This window comes from Littorina saxatilis, linkage group LG9 (assembly GCF_037325665.1).
Source record: "Littorina saxatilis isolate snail1 linkage group LG9, US_GU_Lsax_2.0, whole genome shotgun sequence".
Classification (NCBI taxonomy): Eukaryota; Metazoa; Mollusca; class Gastropoda; order Littorinimorpha; family Littorinidae; genus Littorina; species Littorina saxatilis.
The window spans coordinates 65,544,914-65,568,315 of NC_090253.1; the positions used below are offsets into that span (position 1 = coordinate 65,544,914).

At 42.0% G+C, this 23,402-nt stretch overlaps 1 protein-coding gene and 1 long non-coding RNA gene across 4 annotated transcripts in view; both read left to right on the plus strand.

Annotated features, from left to right (window-relative positions):
* Window positions 1-23,402, plus strand: part of LOC138976836 (uncharacterized) — a 53,907-nt gene that overhangs the window by 2,793 nt on the left and 27,712 nt on the right. The window lies entirely within an intron of this gene.
* Window positions 13-23,117, plus strand: LOC138976825 (malate dehydrogenase, mitochondrial-like). 3 transcript variants are annotated; one of them, XM_070349720.1, is made up of 10 exons: window positions 13-172; window positions 1,632-1,896; window positions 2,763-2,872; window positions 4,542-4,667; window positions 4,970-4,987; window positions 7,740-7,844; window positions 8,174-8,245; window positions 14,715-14,867; window positions 21,740-21,873; window positions 22,570-23,117. In XM_070349720.1, exons 1-10 carry the CDS (start codon window positions 101-103, stop codon window positions 22,622-22,624), a joined length of 1,110 nt encoding a protein of 369 aa, XP_070205821.1. In that variant the 5' UTR covers window positions 13-100; the 3' UTR covers window positions 22,625-23,117. The 3 variants fall into 3 exon arrangements, with proteins under 3 accessions (XP_070205821.1, XP_070205822.1, XP_070205823.1); XM_070349721.1 differs by lacking the exon at window positions 4,970-4,987; XM_070349722.1 differs by lacking the exon at window positions 4,970-4,987 and having other exon boundaries at window positions 21,740-23,117.

A 23,402-nucleotide genomic window follows, 5' to 3' on the forward strand; every position in this document is an offset into this window, starting at 1 on the left:
CATGTGCATGAAACGTAACTTCGTACTACATCCGGTTAACTCGCCATCTTCACCGGTGACACTATCGCAGCAGTCGGCGTATAACACCTTCATCTCCAAGATGTTTTCCCGACTTGCCCGTCCAACACAGCTGGTGTGCGTTATCAGACACCAATTTTCGACCAGCAGCAAGGTAGGAAACAGCATACGGTGCATTTTTGCGGATTGTTACTGTAGGTGCGCTATTGTAACCGACGTGACTTTCGCCCGTTCAAGGTCTTACGCGATTCTGTGTCATTCAAGTTAAAATCGAGGTCTCCTATTAAGCTTATTGCGCCGAAGATCAGTATACGGACAGACTTCGCCAGTTAGTCCATGCGGACGCATAGATTTAAACAAGACAGTTGTGCACTGAATGGCTCCGTGCATGTTGAAAGATGTACTGACAGATTAAAAACGACTTAATAATGTTCAATAACAATAACATTATTAGGCACAAAAAAATAGGTGTGGTTACGGTAACATAGCCAAAAAAAATAGGGTAGGAAGGTAGGCTATCGCTTTTTTTTTTTTTAACTTTTTTTTCTAATGTGTACAAATTAAACCTACTTGACAGGGAAATAAGTGTACGACTCGGGCGCTTTCGCTTTCATTGCGTTTTCTGCACTCGTTTACTTTTTTTGTTTTTGTATTTTTTTGTATTTTTTTGACAAATGTAATAAAAAGTTATAGGGTCGGCCCCAAAAAATAGGGTAGGTCGGGTTACCGTAACCACACCTATTTTTTTTTTAGGCCTTATATTAACATGCACGTTCACGTGAGATAGTCTGTCAGTACATCTTTACATGATGTTTATAATTGATGCCGCCAGATCATGTTGGAAAAGTTTGTCAGTGATTGGCAATCACACATGTGGCCGACTGTTTTGTTTACAAAGGGCTTCAGAGCGTCTGTGCGGAGGTGGCTCTCGCGATGCGTGGCCCAAGAGTGCAATCACATCTGTGCCTCGCGGCACACATTCTTTTAAAAAGTCTTTTGGTCACAAGTTTATTCACAATCTATACAAAAGCGACGGCAGCCTTGGCGATAGCGCACAGCCTGTGCACGACTCAAGTCGACTCGCCGCACCTGCTGTGTCAATTATGCCCATATCTCCCTGTTGACCTTCGGAACCACAATATCCGGGCAATTAGCGGGTCTTTTCTGCCCCTTAAGACTTTTTTTGCAAGATTTTCAAGCTTGTTTATGATCACCCGCCCCCACCCCTTAGCTAATCAGATTTGTGAACTCAGAACTGTAACAGAAAACTTTCTAAACCTCTTCCTGGTCAACCTTTTCATACCATTGCAAATCTGTCCTCAGCTTCACTAGTGCAATTTATAAATCATCAGTAAATGTGTTGTTTATGTTGGTCAAGCTGGCTTTTTCGGTGTATAGCTGTAATTTGCCACCTTTTCTTTTTGGCATACTTATCGTCCTTGGGAAATGTCCTCAGAAAAATTCAGCTGCTATCCCTGGGGGTGGTTTGAGGAAATGGAAGTTGGAACTGCGCTGGCCAGTTCTACATTGTGGCAGTCATTTCTGTTTTCTCTTGCAGATTTTAAAAACAATTAGTTTGTACTCACCTGTTTGTTAATTTTGTTGCCGTGCAGTCTCGTTCACAAAAAGATGCTAAGGTAGCGGTACTGGGCGCAGCAGGAGGCATCGGACAACCGCTGTCTTTGCTGCTCAAGTGCCAGCCCCTCATCTCCCATCTCAACCTCTACGATATCGCACACACGCCTGGCGTGGCCGCTGACCTCAGTCACATCGAGACCCGCGCCAAGGTCAAGGGCTTTCTGGGCGAGGAGCAGCTGCGTCAGTGTCTGGAGGGCGCTCAGGTCGTGGTCATCCCTGCCGGAGTGCCAAGAAAGCCAGGTAAAGGGAAACAATTGCATTATTACACTTACAACACTTCTAGACTTTCATGATCCTCCTTGGTTTTGAAAGTTTGGTTAGTCCCCATTAGATCAAAGTCACTGAATTGAAAAAAAACCAATGCTTTTCAATATAGTGCTTTTTGATTTGAAGCCACTGCGAACAGGAGAAGATCGATTGCTTGCCCTTTTTGACTGACTGACTATTAGGGTTTAACGTCCTCTTAGACCAACTGGTCTATATTGGGACAGGTATTGGTAATATGCTGAAGATATGGTGTGATACTTTGATTCGAACAAGCCCGCTGTGGCTGTCTTCTTCGACACCCCAGCATTGGGTTTGTCTCGTCAAAGTATCGAAATACGATCATGATAATCAGAGACGAGAGATGATGCATGCGTGTCTTTGTGTTTTCCAAGCCCTGAGACTTTCGCTGTGAACGTGGGATCTTTTCCGTGCGCATGTGTGCACACGGGGGTGTTCGGACACCGAAGAGAGTCTGCACAAAGTTGACTCCGAGAAATAAATCTCTCGCCGAACGTGGGGATCAAACCCACGCTGATAGCGACCAACTGGCTACAAAGCCAGCGCGCTACCAACTGAGCTACGTCCCCGCCCCTTGCCCTTTTTGTTTTCAGTGAAACGATATCTCCTGTGTTAAATGTCTTATTGTGTTAAGTTTATTTAGTCCATATACTTGTTTTATTTTTTACTGGTAAGTGAACTGGCTACATGTTGAAAGATTTTTGATGAATCTGAAGTGAAGATGCTGTCTTGTGTTGTTTTGTTTGGTTGTAATTTTATGTAATGATTGGTTGTTTTCACTCTGTGTTCAACTTTTATTACCTGGTTGTCAACTGTGGCAGGTATGACTCGTGATGATTTGTTCAACACAAACGCCGGCATCGTGCGAGATCTGACTGACGCTATCGCAGACGTCTGTCCCAAAGCCATGGTCTGCATCATCACAAACCCTGTGAGTATAATGACCTGAGGTAAATGTGGGATCTTGTATCTTTCACGGGACATAGAGCAATGTAGTTTCACTCAAAGATTGTCGGACATCCACCCTGAAACTAAAAGGCCTTTGTGCTGTGCTCTTGTGTTTGTCGTACTGAGCAAGATCAATTTAGATATCGTGTGTGCCTCGCACATCTGTTCAGTCACATAACATCATTAGAAGTTTGCAGGCAATGAAAACTAACCAGTGGTTGTTGAGTCAACATCAAAGTCAGTTAGATATGCTTGTTTCCCTTTGCACACAGAAGAAGTGAGCATTTGAAAGCATTCAGATAGCACAAAAACCCCTTTTAACATCGCCAACAACTCCAGACCTGCCTACTCTCCCGAAAAATTCGGGAGACTCCCGATTTATGTCTGTTACTTCCGACCTCCCGATTAGACTTTGAATTCTCCCGATTTCATCAATGAATCCTGTAAAAAAAAAAACGAAATTTGTTCCGTGTTGTACATGGTTTGGGCTTTTAGACGCCTGGGCTGAGTACAGCTTCCGGTGCCGCCAAGCGTTTTTGCTTCGGCTGTTATGATTGGTTTACTCAGATACAACGACCAATCGCTAAGCTTGACTTGCGAAGCTCTGTTGACGCGGATTGTCGCGATGGCGGGTAAAGAAGCTGAGAAACGTCTGCATGAGACCGAGACGACGAATCGACAGCACCATTTGAGCATCAGCAGAAAGTGAAATCGAAGAAATACATGCAGAAGTGGAAAGACGAGTACTATAAGTTGGAAAACATGGAGAAGTCTACGAAAGGCCCCCATTTTGCTCATTGCGGCGTCTGCCACCGGGATTTCTCGATATCCCACGGCGGTAGAAACGATTGTTCATATATTGGTATTGAATTCCTTACGTTTGTTCTCACCTGCACCAATCAGTATTACTTTTTCTTCTCTGTGAAATATGGCCCTGTTGAGAGTAAATGTATTCATTTTGAATCCAAGAGCTGGCAAAATAAATCTAGTCATATATTTCTTGAATGACCTTGTTTTCATCTGTATGAATTGGGTTTTCCTGGAGTGAAAAGTCACTAAAATATGTTCACATATTTTATCTGCCTGTCCCATGCTGTCTTTTTCAAGCCATTGCTTAATACATACACTTGATGTAGATGTGATTACAACTGCCAGGCCAGTCATATGAGCTGTCTTCTCAAAGAAAACCAAGCTCTGTTATAGTTTTATTGTACTTTTCATAGCTTTTCAAAAAGGCATATCCCATTTATTTGGTGTTAGGAAAGGCCTCAAAATACACTTTATAAATCCTTAAAACCATTTTCGGTCAGGGGGCTTCGCCCCCCTGAACCCACCACCAGGGCGTTGCCCCTGGACCCCACCGGGGCCTTGGCGGCCCCTGGACCCCGGCCAGCTTTGGAGGATCTCCCTAATTTACCTTTGGGGGGGTAGGCAGGTCTGCAACTCTGAAAAGGCAGGGCCTAAAAGTCAGAATGTTAAATGAAGGTAAACTTTCCAGCTGTTATCAGAAAATGATCAAAACTAGGGTTTTAAGGGGGGTGGGGGCGTAGTGTTGGGCTTCCATTGTATTCATACAATCCACAATACAACAGTCCTTTCAAGACTTTTGTGTGTGCAATGTCCTCAAGTGTGGTTTTGATTGCATGTTGCAGGTCAACTCCACAGTTCCCATTGCATCTGAGGTGCTGAAGAGACGGGGCGTGTACGACCCCAAGCGTGTCTTTGGTGTCACGACGCTGGATGTTGTCAGGTCTAACACTTTCATCTCACAAATTAAGGTAAGAATATGTTGACAGTACTCCTGTGTAGACGCTAGAGTCAGATTTGAGAGTCTTGCGAACTTAGTTTATGTTTTGAGCTCACAGGAAAACTGCAATCGTGTTATGTGCGTGTGTTTTTTGTCATGAAGCATGTTTTGAATTGGGTGCGTGTGGTTGACACTGACAGTGCCATGCGCCTGTATGTTGTGTCTCAGTATTCTCGCGTTTTTGTATCTTTTCTTGTGTTCAGTTTTATTTTGATTTATCTGTCAGATTTAATCTAATACTCGATGTGTTCTGTTTGGCTTCATTACCCCCAGGAAATTGAATCAGGACAGGTATTACATTCACTGTTACATGGCTAACTGCTGTGCTATTGATTTAACGTTTGCTCCAGTGTTGTTTGTTGCTGTTTGAGTTCGTTTTATTTGAGTTTAACTTTTTCATGTCTCCGATTGGGTGGAGATTTTGTAAGAGTGTCTTAGAAAATCAGTCAACCTGCCAAGACAACCAGTCAAAGGCAAACAATGACTAATCAATATTTATCAATGCCATTGACACGCAGGCGTTTTCTGTGAAATAAATTTCCCCCCCCCCCCCCCCCCCCCCATTTCAAAGCGACTGCCGCACAACATGAACGCATCGGCCGCTGAGAGAAAGAGGGGGTGGGGGAGAAATAGGACACGTGCAGAATAAAATTAAAAGAGCAAAGCAAATAATAATCACTCAACTGGAAGACTTACTCAGTATTTTCGTCTCGTCTTGGTTGTCAAAAAGTGTTGACCTCTTGGAGGCAGAAACGACAGCAATGATCTTTGCTTCATGGTTATGATAGTACTGGCCTCAAATATGTGAGCAAAGAGCGGAACTGGTGTGCGGACGTGATTTTCTAGTATGATCGCATGCCGGCTTTTGCATCCTGCTGTTATTTTGACGTTTCGTTAACACGACTTTGCGACACCAAGCCTCATCAATTGATTTCCATGAAACAATGGCCACATTGTATCAACATGACACCTGTCACAACAAGCCATGCAATTCTCTCTCTCTCTCTCTCTCTCTCTCTCTCTCTCTCTCTCTCTCTCTCTCTCTCTCTCTCTCTCTCTCTCTCTCTCTTGTACAGACCATGGATTCTTTATTAAGGATTTTTTTTTTCTCCACTCTTTATTTTTCCCTCGGTCAAACCAATTAACAATCAGTACGTCTGATCAAGCACCCAATATTTTGTATCGATATTAGCGAATCTCCATCGGTAAAATATTGGAATTTACCGGTAAACGCGATCCCTTCCAATCATGCTAGACACTTCTATACTGAATCAGACCTGGGAACCCATACGATTTCGCCGTATTTTGTACGCATGATTGTCGAGAATACGCTCAGTACGGTCAGTGGGAAATAAATACGACGAGAAAAATTCCTAGACTACTTTTCTTCACAAGCCCATCCTGAAGCCGATCCAGTATTTTGGCACATGATTACGTCACTATATTAGCCGCCGTCGAAAAAAATATAATCAGATCATGTCAATCAATCAAAACAACCAGGCAAACGAAAGTACGGTATTTGGCAAAATCGGCTCCGAGAATAAACAAGTGAAACAAAGAAGAAAAGTGAAAAAGTTTGAAGAAAAATATCACACACACACAATTTGTAACCAGCACACACATGTAGTCCCGCCCGGAATAAGCTTTTTGGGATGACTTACGACTTTTGCGCACATTTCGAGCAGACGAAAACTGCACAACATGGCGGCTCCCGCTCCTCCAACTATCGCGAGACACAAAAAACGAAATCTCACGCGCGCGAGATCCTGATACATCCGGTGTTTCTCTGTACACTTGTCACGACGACTTGTTGACAAACGAAGATTCGCGAAAGAAAGAGAATAGCGCCGAGTCTTGAATAGAGAGCTAATAAAGTACCGGTTATCGCTAATCGAGCGAAATGAAAATCCGCGGCGACTTCCATTAGGTGAATGCTATTCAAGTTTAGGTAACGTTTTAGCCGCAATGCGATTTTTTTTTCAAAAGTCGCGACTTGTAGTCTGTCAAATACGGTACAGTTTGTGTCAGTAAAAAGAGAAAAAAGTATGTTTTAAATGTACAGGTAAACTTAATTAACGGTGGGACGGACGCGCATGAGGCATGTTTTAATCATGGATGTGCAAACGCTGTGTGGAGTACACTAATTTTTTTGAAAATACACCAAGTTTGTTTGAGAATACTCAAAGTGCAAAACAGGGGTTCCCAGGTCTGCTGAATGTATTTTCTTTACATCATTGACTTGTTTGGTTTTAAGTCAAGGACTGTTCTGGCGTGTGGTTCTGTTGCCTTTGCAGTGAGACAAAATCTGTTCCAGTTGTGTGCAAATATAAGTACTGTACATTTATTTAGTCATTTGTTACCAGACGACTAGTTCAGAAAGTGTCCTTTAGATAAATTTAAATTATGGTTTGTAATTTTGTCTTTTATCTTTAAAATGTCTGCACTTTCAAAGGACGCAGTTACAGTCACAAAATGCATACAAAAGACAAGATAGTGTAGAAATAGTGCAGCAACATTCTTTGAAAAAGATCACTTCACTTAATCCTCTATTAGTTGATGTCGCTTAATCCTCTTAGCTACCCCCCACGGGTTAGGAGGAAGAATTTACCCGATGCTCCCCAGCATGTCGTAAGAGGCGACTAACGGATTCTGTTTCTCCTTTTACCCTTGTTAAGTGTTTCTTGTATAGAATATAGAGCAAATTTTTGATTAATGCTTTTGTGAACAAGAAACAATTGACAAGTGGCTCTATTCTATCTCCCCCCTTTCCCCGTCGCGATATAACCTTCGTGGTTGAAAACGACGTTAAACACCAAATAAAGAAAGGATCCTTTTAGCTGGCCTTCTCTCACGTGTGACCGGTGGCCTTTTAAGAAGAGATAAAACATGAATTTTATGGTGCGCATTAAACTTTTTTCTCATCTGTTGATTGTTAGTGTCAGGTTTAAAAAAAAAACGGCCTTCTCCTCTGTTGATTGTTAATGTTAGGTTTCCATCAAACTTCTTTCTCTGTTGATTGTGAATGTTATGTTTGTGTCTCCAGGGCCTGGATCTGACCAAGACCAACTGCCCGGTCATCGGCGGTCACAGCGGTATCACCATCATCCCTCTCATCTCACAGTGCACTCCCCCCGTCTCCTTCCCCACGGTCAGTTGCAAGCATTTGGGGTATAAATGACTGAACATTGGGGGTAGCTTTGGCAGTAGTGAGTGTGGTTGGTTCTGTCAACTGGTGTGTTAGCCCAGGGGTAATACTGTGACAACATGTGAATGTAAATTGACTGCCAGTGGTGTGCATTTGATGTGGAGGCCACAGGAATCGTTTCCTCTTACACCAGTAGTATCTTGTGTGCAAAAATTTGAAGCAGTTATAATGGGTAGGCAAGGGTATCTTACTGAAACATCAAGAAAGACACTTTGAATGTTTGCTGTTTTTATTTTCTGGACATTCATTGTTGTGCTGTTTCTCTGTTACAGGAAGAGCGTGCAAAACTGACGGAGAGGATACAGAATGCCGGCACAGAGGTGGTAGAGGCCAAAGCTGGAGCAGTAAGTGGCTCCTATACTTAGTTCTCACCTTGTTTGTTGAAGAAATCATCCACGGAAAGCAGAACTCATTACACACATACCCACAAGCACACTCTGGATGCAAGTTGCAAAGTTATGATTTCTGTTGGACTTTAAAAAGAATTGATATTTTTAATTTGGAGATCCAATAACGCGAGAAAGTAAGAGCTCTAGATACCGACAGCAGTAAGTGAGAGCTATGTCTACCGACAGCAGTAAGTAAGAGCTATGTCTACCGGCAGCAGTAAGTGAGAGCTATGTCTACCGACAGCAGTAAGTGAGAGCTATGTCTACCGACAGCAGTAAGTGAGAGCTATGTCTACCGACAGCAGTAAGTAAGAGCTATGTCTACCGACAGCAGTAAGTGAGAGCTATGTCTACCGACAGCAGTAAGTGAGAGCTATGTCTACCGACAGCAGTAAGTGAGAGCTATGTCTACCGACAGCAGTAAGTGAGAGCTATGTCTACCGACAGCAGTAAGTGAGAGCTATGTCTACAGACAGCAGTAAGTGAGAGCTATGTCTACCGACAGCAGTAAGTAAGAGCTATGTCTACCGGCAGCAGTAAGTGAGAGCTATGTCTACCGACAGCAGTATGTCAGAGCTATGTCTACCGACAGCAGTAAGTGAGAGCTATGTCTACCGACAGCAGTAAGTGAGAGCTATGTCTACCGACAGCAGTAAGTGAGAGCTATGTCTACCGACAGCAGTAAGTGAGAGCTATGTCTACCGACAGCAGTAAGTGAGAGCTATGTCTACCGACAGCAGTATGTCAGAGCTATGTCTACCGACAGCAGTAAGTGAGAGCTATGTCTACCGACAGCAGTAAGTGAGAGCTATGTCTACCGACAGCAGTAAGTGAGAGCTATGTCTACCGACAGCAGTAAGTGAGAGCTATGTCTACCGACAGCAGTAAGTGAGAGCTATGTCTACCGACAGCAGTATGTCAGAGCTATGTCTACCGACAGCAGTAAGTGAGAGCTATGTCTACCGACAGCAGTAAGTGAGAGCTATGTCTACCGACAGCAGTATGTCAGAGCTATGTCTACCGACAGCAGTAAGTGAGAGCTATGTCTACCGACAGCAGTAAGTAAGAGCTATGTCTACCGACAGCAGTAAGTGAGAGCTATGTCTACCGACAGCAGTAAGTGAGAGCTATGTCTACCGACAGCAGTAAGTGAGAGCTATGTCTACCGGCAGCAGTAAGTAAGAGCTATGTCTACCGACAGCAGTAAGTGAGAGCTATGTCTACCGACAGCAGTAAGTGAGAGCTATGTCTACCGACAGCAGTAAGTGAGAGCTATGTCTACCGACAGCAGTATGTCAGAGCTATGTCTACCGACAGCAGTAAGTGAGAGCTATGTCTACCGACAGCAGTATGTCAGAGCTATGTCTACCGACAGCAGTATGTCAGAGCTATGTCTACCGACAGCAGTAAGTGAGAGCTATGTCTACCGACAGCAGTAAGTGAGAGCTATGTCTACCGACAGCAGTAAGTGAGAGCTATGTCTACCGACAGCAGTAAGTGAGAGCTATGTCTACCGACAGCAGTAAGTGAGAGCTATGTCTACCGACAGCAGTATGTCAGAGCTATGTCTACCGACAGCAGTAAGTGAGAGCTATGTCTACCGACAGCAGTATGTCAGAGCTATGTCTACCGACAGCAGTAAGTGAGAGCTATGTCTACCGACAGCAGTAAGTGAGAGCTATGTCTACCGACAGCAGTAAGTGAGAGCTATGTCTACCGACAGCAGTAAGTGAGAGCTATGTCTACCGACAGCAGTAAGTGAGAGCTATGTCTACCGACAGCAGTAAGTGAGGTCAAGGTCATGTAAAGGTCAAGGTCAAGCTATGTCTACCGGCATTTCAGAAAATCAGTGTCATTGAAAAAAACCAGTGACTTTCATCATGTAATGAAACGCTTGCTGTACTTCTTTTTACATTTAGTCAAGTTTTGGCTAAATGTTTTAATGTAGAGGGCATGGTTGCCACTCTTCGGGCCAGGTGCCGGAAATCCAGTTTTTGAAAATGTCCATAGCCGGAAATTCCGGGTTTTTGAATTTTGTTGCGAAAAAAAAAATCTGAAAAAAAATTCGTGGTTCGTTTCGCTCGGTTGAATTTTGACCAGAGATTCCGATCTGAGATTTGAAGCTCTTTTGGCGGGAGGAGAGAATCCGGCCTTTGCTAAAGCCGCCATTTTTCTAGGTGTATGCGATTTGTCGATGCAAGAAAGTTTGTTGTGAAACCCGTTGCAAATTTCGCTTCAACATGCCGTACATCAGTGAAGATGACGATCCATCTAAGCTTGAGAAACTGGAGGCGGGTATAAAAAACAAGTGGAAGTGGGAATGGCTCGCAGAGAAGAATGACACAAACACAGAGCATCGAACTTGGCTGAAGAAGATTGATGTGACTGGTATGGGGTTCTGCATCATTTGCTCCAAACCTATCAAATACTGTTGTACCCAAAAAAAGGACACAAGCAACTCTCGATTTTTTGTTTTCTTGATCAATGATGAGTGACATCCGGGATCCCAGAACTGAAAACTTGTTGATACATTTTTCCTGGACTTGTGAAGTTCTGCATTGTTCAAGATCTACACTTTTTCTGTCAGTGTCATTTTAGAGGACTATCTGTATCACCAACTACATATGGCTTAGTTTTTGAGTCACTTGAGAAAAAGTGACTCTATGTAATCGGTCAGTGTTAGTCTGTCCGGCCAGCCGTCCGGCCGGCCGTCCGTAGACACCACCTTAACGTTGGACTTTTCTCGGAAACTATCAAAGCGATCGGGCTCATATTTTGTTTAGTCGTGACCTCCAATGACCTCTACACTTTAACGATGGTTTCGTTGACCTTTGACCTTTTTCAAGGTCACAGGTCAGCGTCAAAGGAAAAATTAGACATTTTATATCTTTGACAAAGTTCATCGGATGTGATTGAAACTTTGTAGGATTATTCTTTACATCAAAGTTTTTACATCTGTAGCCTTTTACGAACGTTATCAGAAAAACAAGGGAGATAACTAGCCTTTTCTGTTCGGCAACACACAACTTAACGTTGGGCTTTTCTCGGAAACTATAAAAGTGACCGGGCTCAAATTTTATGTGAACGTGACTCCCAGTGACCTCTACACTTTGACGTCTGCTTTGGTGACCTTTGACCTTTTTCAAGGTCACAGGTATGCATTGTGTTGTGAATAGCAATTTCTTCCTGTCCATCTGATGCCTCATATAATATTCAGAACTGCGAAAGTGACTCGATCGAGCGTTTGCTCTTCTTGTTGGACTTGAAATCTGTTCTGTCTACCAACTTCATAACTGTGTTTCAGTTTATTATTCTTGGGAATAACATGTCATGGTGTGTGGTCACAAGGTTAGGTAGTAAGTTCACATTGGATTCATGCAACAAGTTCTCGAGCTGAGAGTGAGGTAGGCTCAGCATCCCAGAACTGAAAACGTTTTGATTGGAAACAATTTCCTTGGACTTCAGGTATGACTTTTTGTTTAGTGTAAACTGAACTGTTCACGAGACATTTGTCTGTTGATTAATTAAGTCTTTGTTGTGCTGTTATCAATTGCTTTGAAGGAGGATATGATTTTTGCTGTTTTGTGTAAATAATTTGCAGGGGAGGCCAAATAATGGCTCTCAGATCGTAACATTTTTCAATGTACAGGGGGCGTTGTCCCCCGTACCCCCCAGCAGGGGCGCTACCCCTGCACCCCACATACTTTCAGGTTTTTCATTGTTTGGGAGTGGCAACCATGAGAGGGAGAAATCGAGAAGAGGGTCGTGGTGTCTGTGTGTGTGTAGAGCGATTTAGAGAAAACTACTGGACCGAACTTCATGAAACTTGACATGAGAGATCCTGAGTATGGTCCCCCCCGCGGGTTAGGGGGAAGGATTTACCCGATGCTCCCCAGCATGTCGTAAGAGGCGACTAACGGATTCTGGTTCTCTTTTTACCCTTGTTAAGTGTTTCTTTGCACCACAGTCTAATTGTGAAGCAGTAAACAGCACCACAGTCATTGTGAAGCAGTAAACAGCACCACGGTCATTGTGAAGCAGTAAACAGCACCACGGTCATTGTGAAGCAGTAAACAGCACCACGGTCATTGTGAAGCAGTAAACAGCACCACAGTCATTATGAAGCAGTAAACAGCACCACAGTCATTGTGAAGCAGTAAACAGCACTACGGTCATTGTGAAGCAGTAAACAGCACCACAGTCATTATGAAGCAGTAAACAGCACCACAGTCATTGTGAAGCAGTAAACAGCACCACAGTCATTGTGAAGCAGTAAACAGCACCACAGTCATTATGAAGCAGTAAACAGCACCACAGTCATTGTGAAGCAGTAAACAGCACCACGGTCATTGTGAAGCAGTAAACAGCACCACGGTCATTGTGAAGCAGTAAACAGCACCACAGTCATTATGAAGCAGTAAACAGCACCACAGTCATTGTGAAGCAGTAAACAGCACTACGGTCATTGTGAAGCAGTAAACAGCACTACGGTCATTGTGAAGCAGTAAACAGCACCACAGTCAATCAATCAATCAATGACGCTTATATCGCGCATATTCCGTGGGTACAGTTCTAGGCGCTCTGGAGTGATGCCGTGTGAGATGAAATTTTATACGGCCAGTAGATTGCAGCCATTTCGGCGCATATTTACCTTTCACGGCCTATTATTTCCGCCGAACCTGGGATCGAACTCACGCTGACAGCGGCCAACTGAATACAAATCCAGCGCGCTACCAACTGAGCTATATCCCCTATATCAGTCATTGTGAAGCAGTAAACAGCACCACAGTCATTATGAAGCAGTAAACAGCACCACAGTCATTGTGAAGCAGTAAACAGCACCACAGTCATTGTGAAGCAGTAAACAGCACCACGGTCATTGTGAAGCAGTAAACAGCACCACGGTCATGTGTGAATAATTGCAGTCTTCTCTTCATTTAGTTTTTGTTTTTTTAATCTGGAATTTGTTTCTAATTGTGAAACATGTAAAAAGTCTTTTTCTGTCTTTTTTACATTTAGTCAAGTTTTGACTAAATGTTTTAATGTAGGGGGGAGAATCGATACGAGGGTCGTGGTGTGTGTGTGTGTGTGTGTGTGTGTGTGTGTGTGTGTGTGTGTGTGTAGAGCGATTCAGAGTAAACTACTGGGCCGATCTTAATGAAATATTAAATGAAAGTTCCAGGGTGTGATATTCCTACCCCCCGCGGGTTAGGGGGAAGAATTTACCCGATGCTCCCCAGCATGTCGTAAGAGGCGACTAACGGATTCTGTTTCTCCTTTTACCCTTGTTAAGTGGTTCTTGTATAGAATATAGTTGATGTTTGTAAAGATTTTAGTCAAGCAGTATGTTAGAAATGTTAAGTCCTTTGTACAGGAAACTTGCATTCTCCCAGAAAGGTCATATATTGTACTACGTTGCAAGCCCCTGGAGCAATTTTTTTTATTAGTGCTTTTGTGAACAAGAAACAATTCACAAGTGGCTCTATCTCATCCCCTCCCCCCCTCCCCCCTTTCCCCGTCGCGATATAACCTTGAACGGTTAAAAACGACGTTAAACACCAAATAAAGAAAAGAAAGATGATATTCCTGACGTTTTTTTCATTTTTTGGATAAATGTCTTTGATGACGTCATATCCGGCTTTTTGTAAAAGTTGAGGCGGCACTGTCACACTCTCATTTTTCAATAAAATTGATTGAAATTTTGGCCAAGCAATCTTCGACGAAGCCCGGACTTTGGTATTGCATTTCAGCTTGGAGGCTTAAAAATTAATTAATGACTTTGGTCATTAAAAATCTAAAAATTGTAATTAAAATTATTTTTTTATAAAACGATCTAAAATTACGTTCATCTAATTCTTCATTATTTTCTTGTTTCCAAAAACATATAAATATGTTATATTCGGATTAAAAACAAGCTCTGAAAATTAAAAATATAAAAATTATGATTAAAATTAAATTTTCGAAATCGATTTAAAAACAATTTCACCATATTCCTTGTCAATTCCTGATTCCAAAAACATATAGATATGATATGTTTGGATTAAAAACACGCTCAGAAAGTTCAAACGAAGAGAGGTACAGAAAAGTGTGCTATGCAGCTCAGCGCAACCACTACCGCGCTAAACAGGTTCGTCAATTTTACTGCCTTTTGCACGTGCGGCGGACTACGGTCATTGTGACAAAATGCAGTGCGTTCAGTTTCATTCTGTGAGTTCCACAGCTTGCCTAAATGTTGTAATTTCGCCTTACGTGACTTGTTTCACTTTTTTTTCCCACTAACCTGAGCAGTCAGGGAGTCTTAGTAAGGAACATTATTAATACACCCACATCCTATAGGCCTAATCTCTACACTTTGTCGCAGTGACAACCACTGCATGATGTACTACTTGCTACATGATCCTTATGTGGCTTGTGTGTCCGTCAGGGCTCGGCCACGTTGTCCATGGCGTTCGCAGCAGCAGAGTTCACCAAGACGCTGATCGAGGCGCTCAATGGCATGGAGGGCAAAGTGCAGTGTGCCTACGTCCGCTCTGACGAGACAGAAGCCAAGTACTTCGCTACGCCAGTTTTACTTGGGGTAAGTCTTTGTTGTTGTAGTATGCAGGGCTGAATTGCACTAAGCGAAAGTAGGTCCAACCAAATTCGGTTGGAACAAACCACATGGTCTGATTGGTTGAAATCACAACAAACACTTTGAGCCAATTGGATCCCACAGCTGCATACCATCCAAATGGGTGGCACCCAGTTTCATTTGGATGAATGGCTAAGTGAGTGCTAAATAATATGTTCTTGTATTAAACACTAGCAGTTAAGCCCGGCTTCGCCCGGGAGTAAGCGGAGCCCTGTAGCAATTTAAGACGCTCCCTATCCCATTATCATTAGCTTTACCTCCTTTGTTTGGATACAAAAAAGAGTTATCTCCCTTACCTTCTAGAAATTTCCGGAACTGTCCAGTTAATGTTTCATTCTTCATTTCTTCCTCTCATAGGAGCAATAGCGAGTCTCTAATATCACTGGCATGATGTGCTTGCTACAGGTGAACAGTAGGCACTGAACTGGTCTTGCACCATATAGGCTGTATTCAATAAATGGGAGGTCCATAATCTGAAAAAGGAAACAATGAATCAAGAAACTAAAACCCAGGTGCACATCTGCGGCACCTAGGGAGTGTACGTGCACACTATCTTGTTCCTGCCTCTTGCCATCTCAGAGGTATGGCGACCACAGACAAAAAAGAGTTATCTCCCTTACCTTCTAGAAATTTCCGGAACTGTCCAGTTAATTTTTCTTTCTTCATTTCTTCCCCTCATAGGAGCAATAGCGAGTCTCTAATATCACTGGCATGATGTGCTTGCTACAGGTGAACAGTAGGCATTGAACTGGTCTTGCACCATATAGGCTGTATTCAATAAATGGGAGGTCCATAATCTGAGAAAGGAAACAATGAATCAAAAAACTAAAACCCAGGTGCACATCTGCGGCACCTAGGGAGTGTACGTGCATACTATCTTGTTCCTGCCTCTTGCCATCTCAGAGGCTTTACCTCCTTTGTTTGGATACAAAAATAGTTATCTCCCTTACCTTCTAGAAATTTCCGGAACTGTCCAGTTAATTTTTCTTTCTTCATTTCTTCCCCTCATAGGAGCAATAGCGAGTCTCTAATATCACTGGCATGATGTGCTTGCTACAGGTGAACAGTAGGCACTGGACTGGTCTTGCACCATATAGGCTGTATTCAATAAATGGGAGGTCCATAATCTGAGAAAGGAAACAATGAATCAAGAAACTAAAACCCAGGTGCACATCTGCGGCACCTAGGGAGTGTACGTGCACACTATCTTGTTCCTGCCTCTTGCCATCTCAGAGGTATGGCGACCACAGACAGACACACACACAGACAGACAGACACTCTCTTTTATTTATATGTATAGATTGGTTTATCATATCCCCCTTGTACCGCCTATTAAAGCCATGGCTGTGCTAGCATCCTTGTCTGTAAATTGTCACCTCTTTCAGGTTGATAAGGTCAGAGCAAGTACAGATAACATGCTTCTGCTTGGCACTTTCTGCAGTTTGGTTGATTTAGAGTATTGCGAGAGCTTGAGACATATTTTGGTTGTTTGCTGTGTTAATTTAGAGTATTGCGAGAGCTTGAGACATGTTGTGGTTGTTTGCTGTAGTTAATTTAGAGTATTGCGATTAATTTAGAGTATTGCGAGAGCTTGAGACATGTTGTGGTTGTTTGCTGTAGTTAATTTAGAGTATTGCGAGAGCTTGAGACATATTGTGGTTGTTTGCTGTAGGCAGGTTTCACAATCTTCAATCACAGACTTCCTTTTTTTTCAACAAAATCAATCTTGACAGAGATCTTTGAAATAGTGTTTTTATTAAAGCCTGACATCCTCCTGGATGGAATCAAGACAAAAACTTGTATGGAGACGCATTCTTGTCGACATAATGTGATAGCTTGTTACAGTACTCTATCAAACAAAGGGATAGACGTAAACAGAATTGGGTAACGATTTATTCAAAGAATATTGTCCAGAGGCTTTAATAAATTAAGCAATAACAATGCAAGCAAAATATCATTTCCGAGCTCAGTGAAAAAAGCAGCAAATAAGGACTAATTATGGGAATTCCGTTCTTCTGAACTGCTATTTCGCTGTGATGCACGTCATGAGCATACCTTCAAAAGTAACAATGTTAATTGCACTCCATTTCTCACTGTAAAAAAAAAGTAGAATCATTGACCAATAGAAAAAAACGAGTTTGGAATTTTTTTTGCATATTCTTGGGGAATAAATACCTGAAAATGTAACCCTACCCTCTAAATGGTGACATCATGACAGCGAAAAAAAATATACAGAACAAGTCATGTGAAGTGATAATAAAACATTAAGTTGGTTTGAAACTAAAAGATCAACATTGGAATCAGGGACGAGTCATTAACAATGCTAGTGAGATTTGGCTAGCCGAAACCAGAAGACCGAGACGGGTTGCCTCCGCGAAGCATATGAACAAAACGGGCGATTTTTCTCATTTGAGCAGATTTTCACACTAAGCATGACATATATATCTGTTTATACATTGGGATCCAGGAAATCCAAAGGATACAATGCAATAACTTTTGAATCTGTAATCAAAAGTGTTATTGTTATTTGCAATTTTTAGAATGTTATGTACCAAATTTTATAATACATTTCATAACTTGACGAAATTTAAAACAAGTCGCGTAAAGCGATATAAAAACATGTAGTCAATCTATAGGCATCAAATTGAAGGATAAACTAAAAACAAGTCTCGTAAGGCGAAAATACAATCTTTAGTCAAGTAGCTGTCGAACTCACAGAATGAAACTGAACGCAATGCCATTTTTCAGCAAGACCGTAGACTCGTAGCATCGTCAGTCCACCGCTCATGGCAAAGGCAGTGAAATTGACAAGAAGAGCGGGGTAGCAGTTGCGCTAAGAAGGATAGCACGCTTTTCTGTACCTCTCTTTGTTTTAACTTTCTGAGCGTGTTTTTAATCCAAACATATCATATCTATATGTTTTTGGAATCAGGAACCGACAAGGAATAAGATGAAAGTGTTTTTAAATTGATTTGGACAATTTAATTTTGATAATAATTTTTATATATTTAATTTTCAGAGCTTGTTTTTAATCCGAATATAACATATTTATATGTTTTTGGAATCAGCAAATGATGGAGAATAAGATAAACGTAAATTTGGATCGTTTTGAAAATTTTTATTTTTTTTTACAATTTTCAGATTTTTAATGACCAAAGTCATTAATTAATTTTTAAGCCACCAAGCTGAAATGCAATACCGAACCCCGGGCTTCGTCGAAGATTACTTGACCAAAATGTCAACCAATTTGGTTGAAAAATGAGGGCGTGACAGTGCCGCCTCAACTTTCACGAAAAGCCGGATATGACGTCATCAAAGACATTTATCAAAAAAATGAAAAAAACGTTCGGGGATTTCATACCCAGGAACTCTCATGTCAAATTTCATAAAGATCGGTCCAGTAGTTTAGTCTGAATCGCTCTACACACACACACACACAGACAGACAGACGCACATACACCACGACCCTCGTTTCGATTCCCCCTCGATGTTAAAATATTTAGTCAAAACTTGACTAAATATAAAAACAGTCCGATCGGCGAGACTAAATTCAGATAGTCTCGGCTAACCATACCCGAAAACCGTCACGGATCACACTCATCTCCGCGAAGCATACTCAACCTGTTTTCTTTAATTCTGAACGCGTTTTTAAAGTAAACATAACATATGTATATATATATTTTAAATCAGGAGAAGATAAGAAGTACAATGCAGTAGTGTTTGAATCTGTAATGAAATATTCGTTTTTGATGACAATTTTAATGAGCGAACTAATTCACTTATTTTCAAGCTACCTGGCTCAAATGCAATATCAAAGTCCCGACTTAATCAAAAATTACTTAACAGGTCCGCCTCAACTATCACAAAAACGGAAATGACGTCATCAAAGACTGTGGCAGAGTACCTTAACGCAGTCCTAGTATATCCACTACTGACTGAACTGTGGCATAGTACCTGGACGCAGTCCCAGTATATCCACTACAGACTGAACTGTGGCATAGTACATGGACGCTGTCCCAGTATATCCACTACAGACTGAACTGTGGCATAGTACATGGACGCTGTCCCAGTATATCCACTACAGACTGAACTGTGGCATAGTACATGGACGCTGTCCCAGTATATCCACTACAGACTGAACTGTGGCATAGTACATGGACGCTGTCCCAGTATATCCACTACAGACTGAACTGTGGCATAGTACATGGACGCTGTCCCAGTATATCCACTACAGACTGAACTGTGGCATAGTACATGGACGCTGTCCCAGTATATCCACTACAGACTGAACCTTACTGTCTTGCATTTTCTACAACTACTCTGCACACATAAAAAAAAAAACCCTCTCGCACGCACACATGCAAGTACGCACGCATCAACACTCACGCATCAACACTCACATACACACACACACACACACACACACACACACACACACACACACACACACACACACACACACACACACACACACATACGCTAACACAAACGAACACGTGCGCACAACGCTCGCGCGCACGCTTACACACACACACACACACGCACGCACGCACGCACGCACACACACACACACACACACAAACGAACACGTGCGCGCAACGCTCGGCCGCACGCTCACACACACACACACACACACACACAGCTAGATAATAAATCATCTGATATGTTTCCTTGTTCATATGCTTTTTTCAAGTCATAAACGTAAACAATGAATGGTTTTACTGGGATTTTGTTCAGCGTTTTGTATTATCTGCGTTGTTGTCGGATTTAAATACTCTCTCAAAAACTGGGTATCTAATCACGACCGATAAGATTTTCCCCTTTTCGATTAAAAAGTACAATGAGATTTAGTCAGAACCATAACATTATTCTTCCAAAAACACTTATTAACATCCATGTAAAAGAAACACAACTCTGTTCATCAAATTATCTCCCCCTTTGCAAGAAACGTATGGCGAAGGCACATTTCGCGCCGCGGTGCAGATGACGCAATTAACTCTCGTGACGAAACGATTGGTTCGTGACATCGCGTCATCAACCGTTCATGAATGGCCCTTGTATGAATGGCATTCTTTCTGTTGGGATGACGTGTGAACCTCATCATTAGTGACTTGGAAAATCGGTCGGATTTAGGTATCCCCGAAGTCGGTCGGAATTGGATACACTTACCCTACACTCTTCCACACTGACAGGCGCGCACGCACGTACGCACGTACATATGCAACAATAACAATGACAAAAATCAAACTTTTAAAAGCACTTGAAAGTTAATACACAAAGCAACTATTGATTCCCTACGATTATATGATCGTGACTGGCTCTCTTTCCAAGTTGGAACGTTTTCAATCTGCTGTCTGACGTCATCAAAGTGTTGAAAAACGTACGGCAATGTCTATAAAACTCTCACTTGACCACAACATTCACAATGCAGTGCATTCAAGGATTGAAAAAAACCACTGGCGTTGATCAGACACAGTCACTGAATGTTGTTATTTTACAAATGAATCTGCTTAACATTTGGTAAGAAATGACCGTCAAAGTGCCGGGCGGTCGTGAGAATTCAAGGTTTTCAGAGACAGACAGTAAATAACGTGCTCTGAAATAAACACATGCCGAAAAATTCTTTAGTCAGCCAGTTGATCATCTGCCTGACAACGGATAGGAAGTATAAAATTGGTCGCATCATGGCAATTTGCTGTGTATGGCGGTCATAGCAGACGATTTGTCTTCAGGACGGTCGTGAGAAAAAATGAGACAGACACCTTGCCCGAGTGACTAGACAGTAAATAACGTGCTCTGAAATAAACACATGCCGAAAAATTCTTTAGTCAGCCAGTTGATCATCTGCCTGACAACGGATAGGAAGTGTAAAATTGGTTGAATCATGACAATTTGCTGTGTATGGCGGTTATAGCAGACGATTTTGTCTGCAGGGCGGTCGTGAGAAAAAATGAGACAGACACCTTGCCCGAGTTACTAGACAGTAAATAACGTGCTCTGAAATGAACACATGCCGAAAAATTCTTTAGTCAGCCAGTTGATTATCTGCCTGACAACGGATAGGAAGTGTAAAATTGGTTGCATCATGACAATTTGCTGTGTATGGCGGTTATAGCAGACGATTTGTCTGCAGGGCGGTCGTGAGAAAAAATGAGACAGACACCTTGCCCGAGTGACAAAATGACCAAGCGCAAGTAGAATAAGCCGTAGTTAGCCTTTCAAAACCCTTTCATATCGTGATTTGATGGAAATTGCTACTTATTAAAAGCATGTTACGTCCAAACCTTTTAACAGCCATTCCAACTGAACAGATTTGTAATTAACGTTTTTGAGACAGACACATTTAGAAAAAAGACCGTTTACTTCACATGCGATTGTATCGACTAAACATAAACACATTCATTGTTTTTTTTAACTAAGTGTGTTCATCTATCTCTGTTCTTTGGTTTCTAATGTACTTTTAACTGGATTTCTTTGTGTGTTTTTGTACTGGTGCCTTTGTCTATTGCAATGTGGCTAAAAAGGGAAATCGTGTCTGTCTCATTTCTCACGACCGACCTACCTTTTTCGCTGGTGGGGAATACAAACTTGACTTAAATTCGATCAAAGTTTATTTTTCATATGTAAATTCCGAAGACATTCGACACAGACCAGTGAAAATTCACGACTCAACAAAACGAAACATTTTATTTGATATCAAAGTTAGGGACATACCCGACTCTGAAGACTGTGAAACCTGTCTTTAGTTAATTTTGTGTGTGCGATGTCCAAGTGTAAGGTTAACTCTGGCGTTAAACGCTTTTGTCATGTGATTGCAGAAGGAGGGCATCGAGAAGAACCTGGGCATGGGCAAGCTCCTGGACTTTGAGGTCAGCTTGCTGAAGGCGGCCATGCCCGAGCTCATCAAGAACATTGAGAAGGGAGAGGAGTTTGTGGCAAAGACCTACAAAAAGTAAAGAGGCAATCACACTTGAGGGGGAAAAGTGACATATAATTACAACACATAAAAAAAAAATTAGAAGAAAAAATTGCGGAAAAGAATCCTTGTCCTGAGAGAGCAGGATTGTTGATGACGTTTGTCCTCATTGTTTTTTGGTGTACGTTTCTCGCTAGGTTGAACAGGCTTGGAATAGTATTTGTCTTTTGGCAAGGTGTCAGCAGGATTGACTACTGGGTTTGGAACTGTTGTGTGTGTTGTGACGGCTGTTTATTGCGAGCATTGCAGGGGACCGTGCAAGTTCAGTCGATTCGGCTGAAGCTGTCCAGATGGAAGAACATGGCCTCAAGATTGTGTCAACCTGACAGTTTGTGTTGGTGGTACATATGTGCATGCAACTGGAACATTGACCTAACGTACAGACTGATGCATGCATTACGTTTTCACAAAGTGGATGAAATCCGAAAGACACGTTATGAAATATTTTAAGTTTAACCGATCATGACTTATTCATCACTGATTCGTGTCAGCAAGACAAGAAAATCATGTTTGACAGAATCTATGCTAATTATAAGGACAGGGTTTATTGCATTAGTAAGTTCATTCACACACACATGCACACAGCTGACATGCCTTGCTATATACTTGACTCCTCGGGTGAGCAGAAATAAAAGGTAACATGTTGCCCTGCTGTCACTGTTCTCATTATAGCAAGCCAAGTGGAGGAGAGAGCTTCAGCGGAGAAGAGTTCAACCCCTTCAAGTAGTGGTAGTGGGCAGCACTAATGTGGTTGGCATCTGTCATCACTCGCAATCACTCCACCCTTTTGAAAATGGCTGAACAGTTTTCACCTTGCAAGTTGTTCCCCGTTTCAGCATGGATTCAGCTTTGTTCAGTGACATAATGAATTAAACTTTCATTGATGAAATTATAAGTAAGCAGAAAATAAGATTTTTGTTTTAGAAACTATGAATATTATTTGTGATTGATGATGCTATCTCTGTTCATCGTAGTCAACTGTTGTGAAGCATGCTGCGTGTGTGAGTAGAGAGAGTTGTGTAGCGAAATCCCATGTTCCATGTGAAAATAGATACGCTTTAGGTAATAGGTATTTTTTGAATCTTTAAAGAACCTCTTTTTATCTCATTTGATAAACTGTGCCTGTACCTTTTGTAGCAAGGAAAACTGTGTTTGTTTGGCGTGTTTTCACCTCCCTTTGTACATTATTTACAGTTTGATAAAACCTGACATTTGTGTGATTTGAATGGAGGCTTGAGAGTCTGTTATTTGTTAAAAGACAAAGTTAAAGGTAATGACTAATGGGTACAAGTAAATTATCCGGAAAAAAATGTATTCTTTTGTTGTCACTGGTGGTGGTGGTGTGTGTGTGTAAGAGAGAGAGAAGTGCTCACGACAAAAGTTGTGCCGCTGTAATCACTGTCACCAGCAATACCTGAACCTATCACACACCACCAAACACTGCACGTAGCTTTTTGGCTCTGCAGTCTATTCCTCTGTACTCAGGCATGAGCAAGATCGGTCGC

Bases quoted from the DNA above. Each gene is read 5' to 3' on its own strand.
- LOC138976825 (XM_070349720.1), top strand. From the start codon at position 101: ATGTTTTCCCGACTTGCCCGTCCAACACAGCTGGTGTGCGTTATCAGA. The intron at 7,845-8,173 runs GTCAGTTGCAAG...TCTCTGTTACAG, and splicing joins CCCCCGTCTCCTTCCCCACG to GAAGAGCGTGCAAAACTGAC. The intron at 8,246-14,714 runs GTAAGTGGCTCC...TGTGTCCGTCAG, and splicing joins TAGAGGCCAAAGCTGGAGCA to GGCTCGGCCACGTTGTCCAT.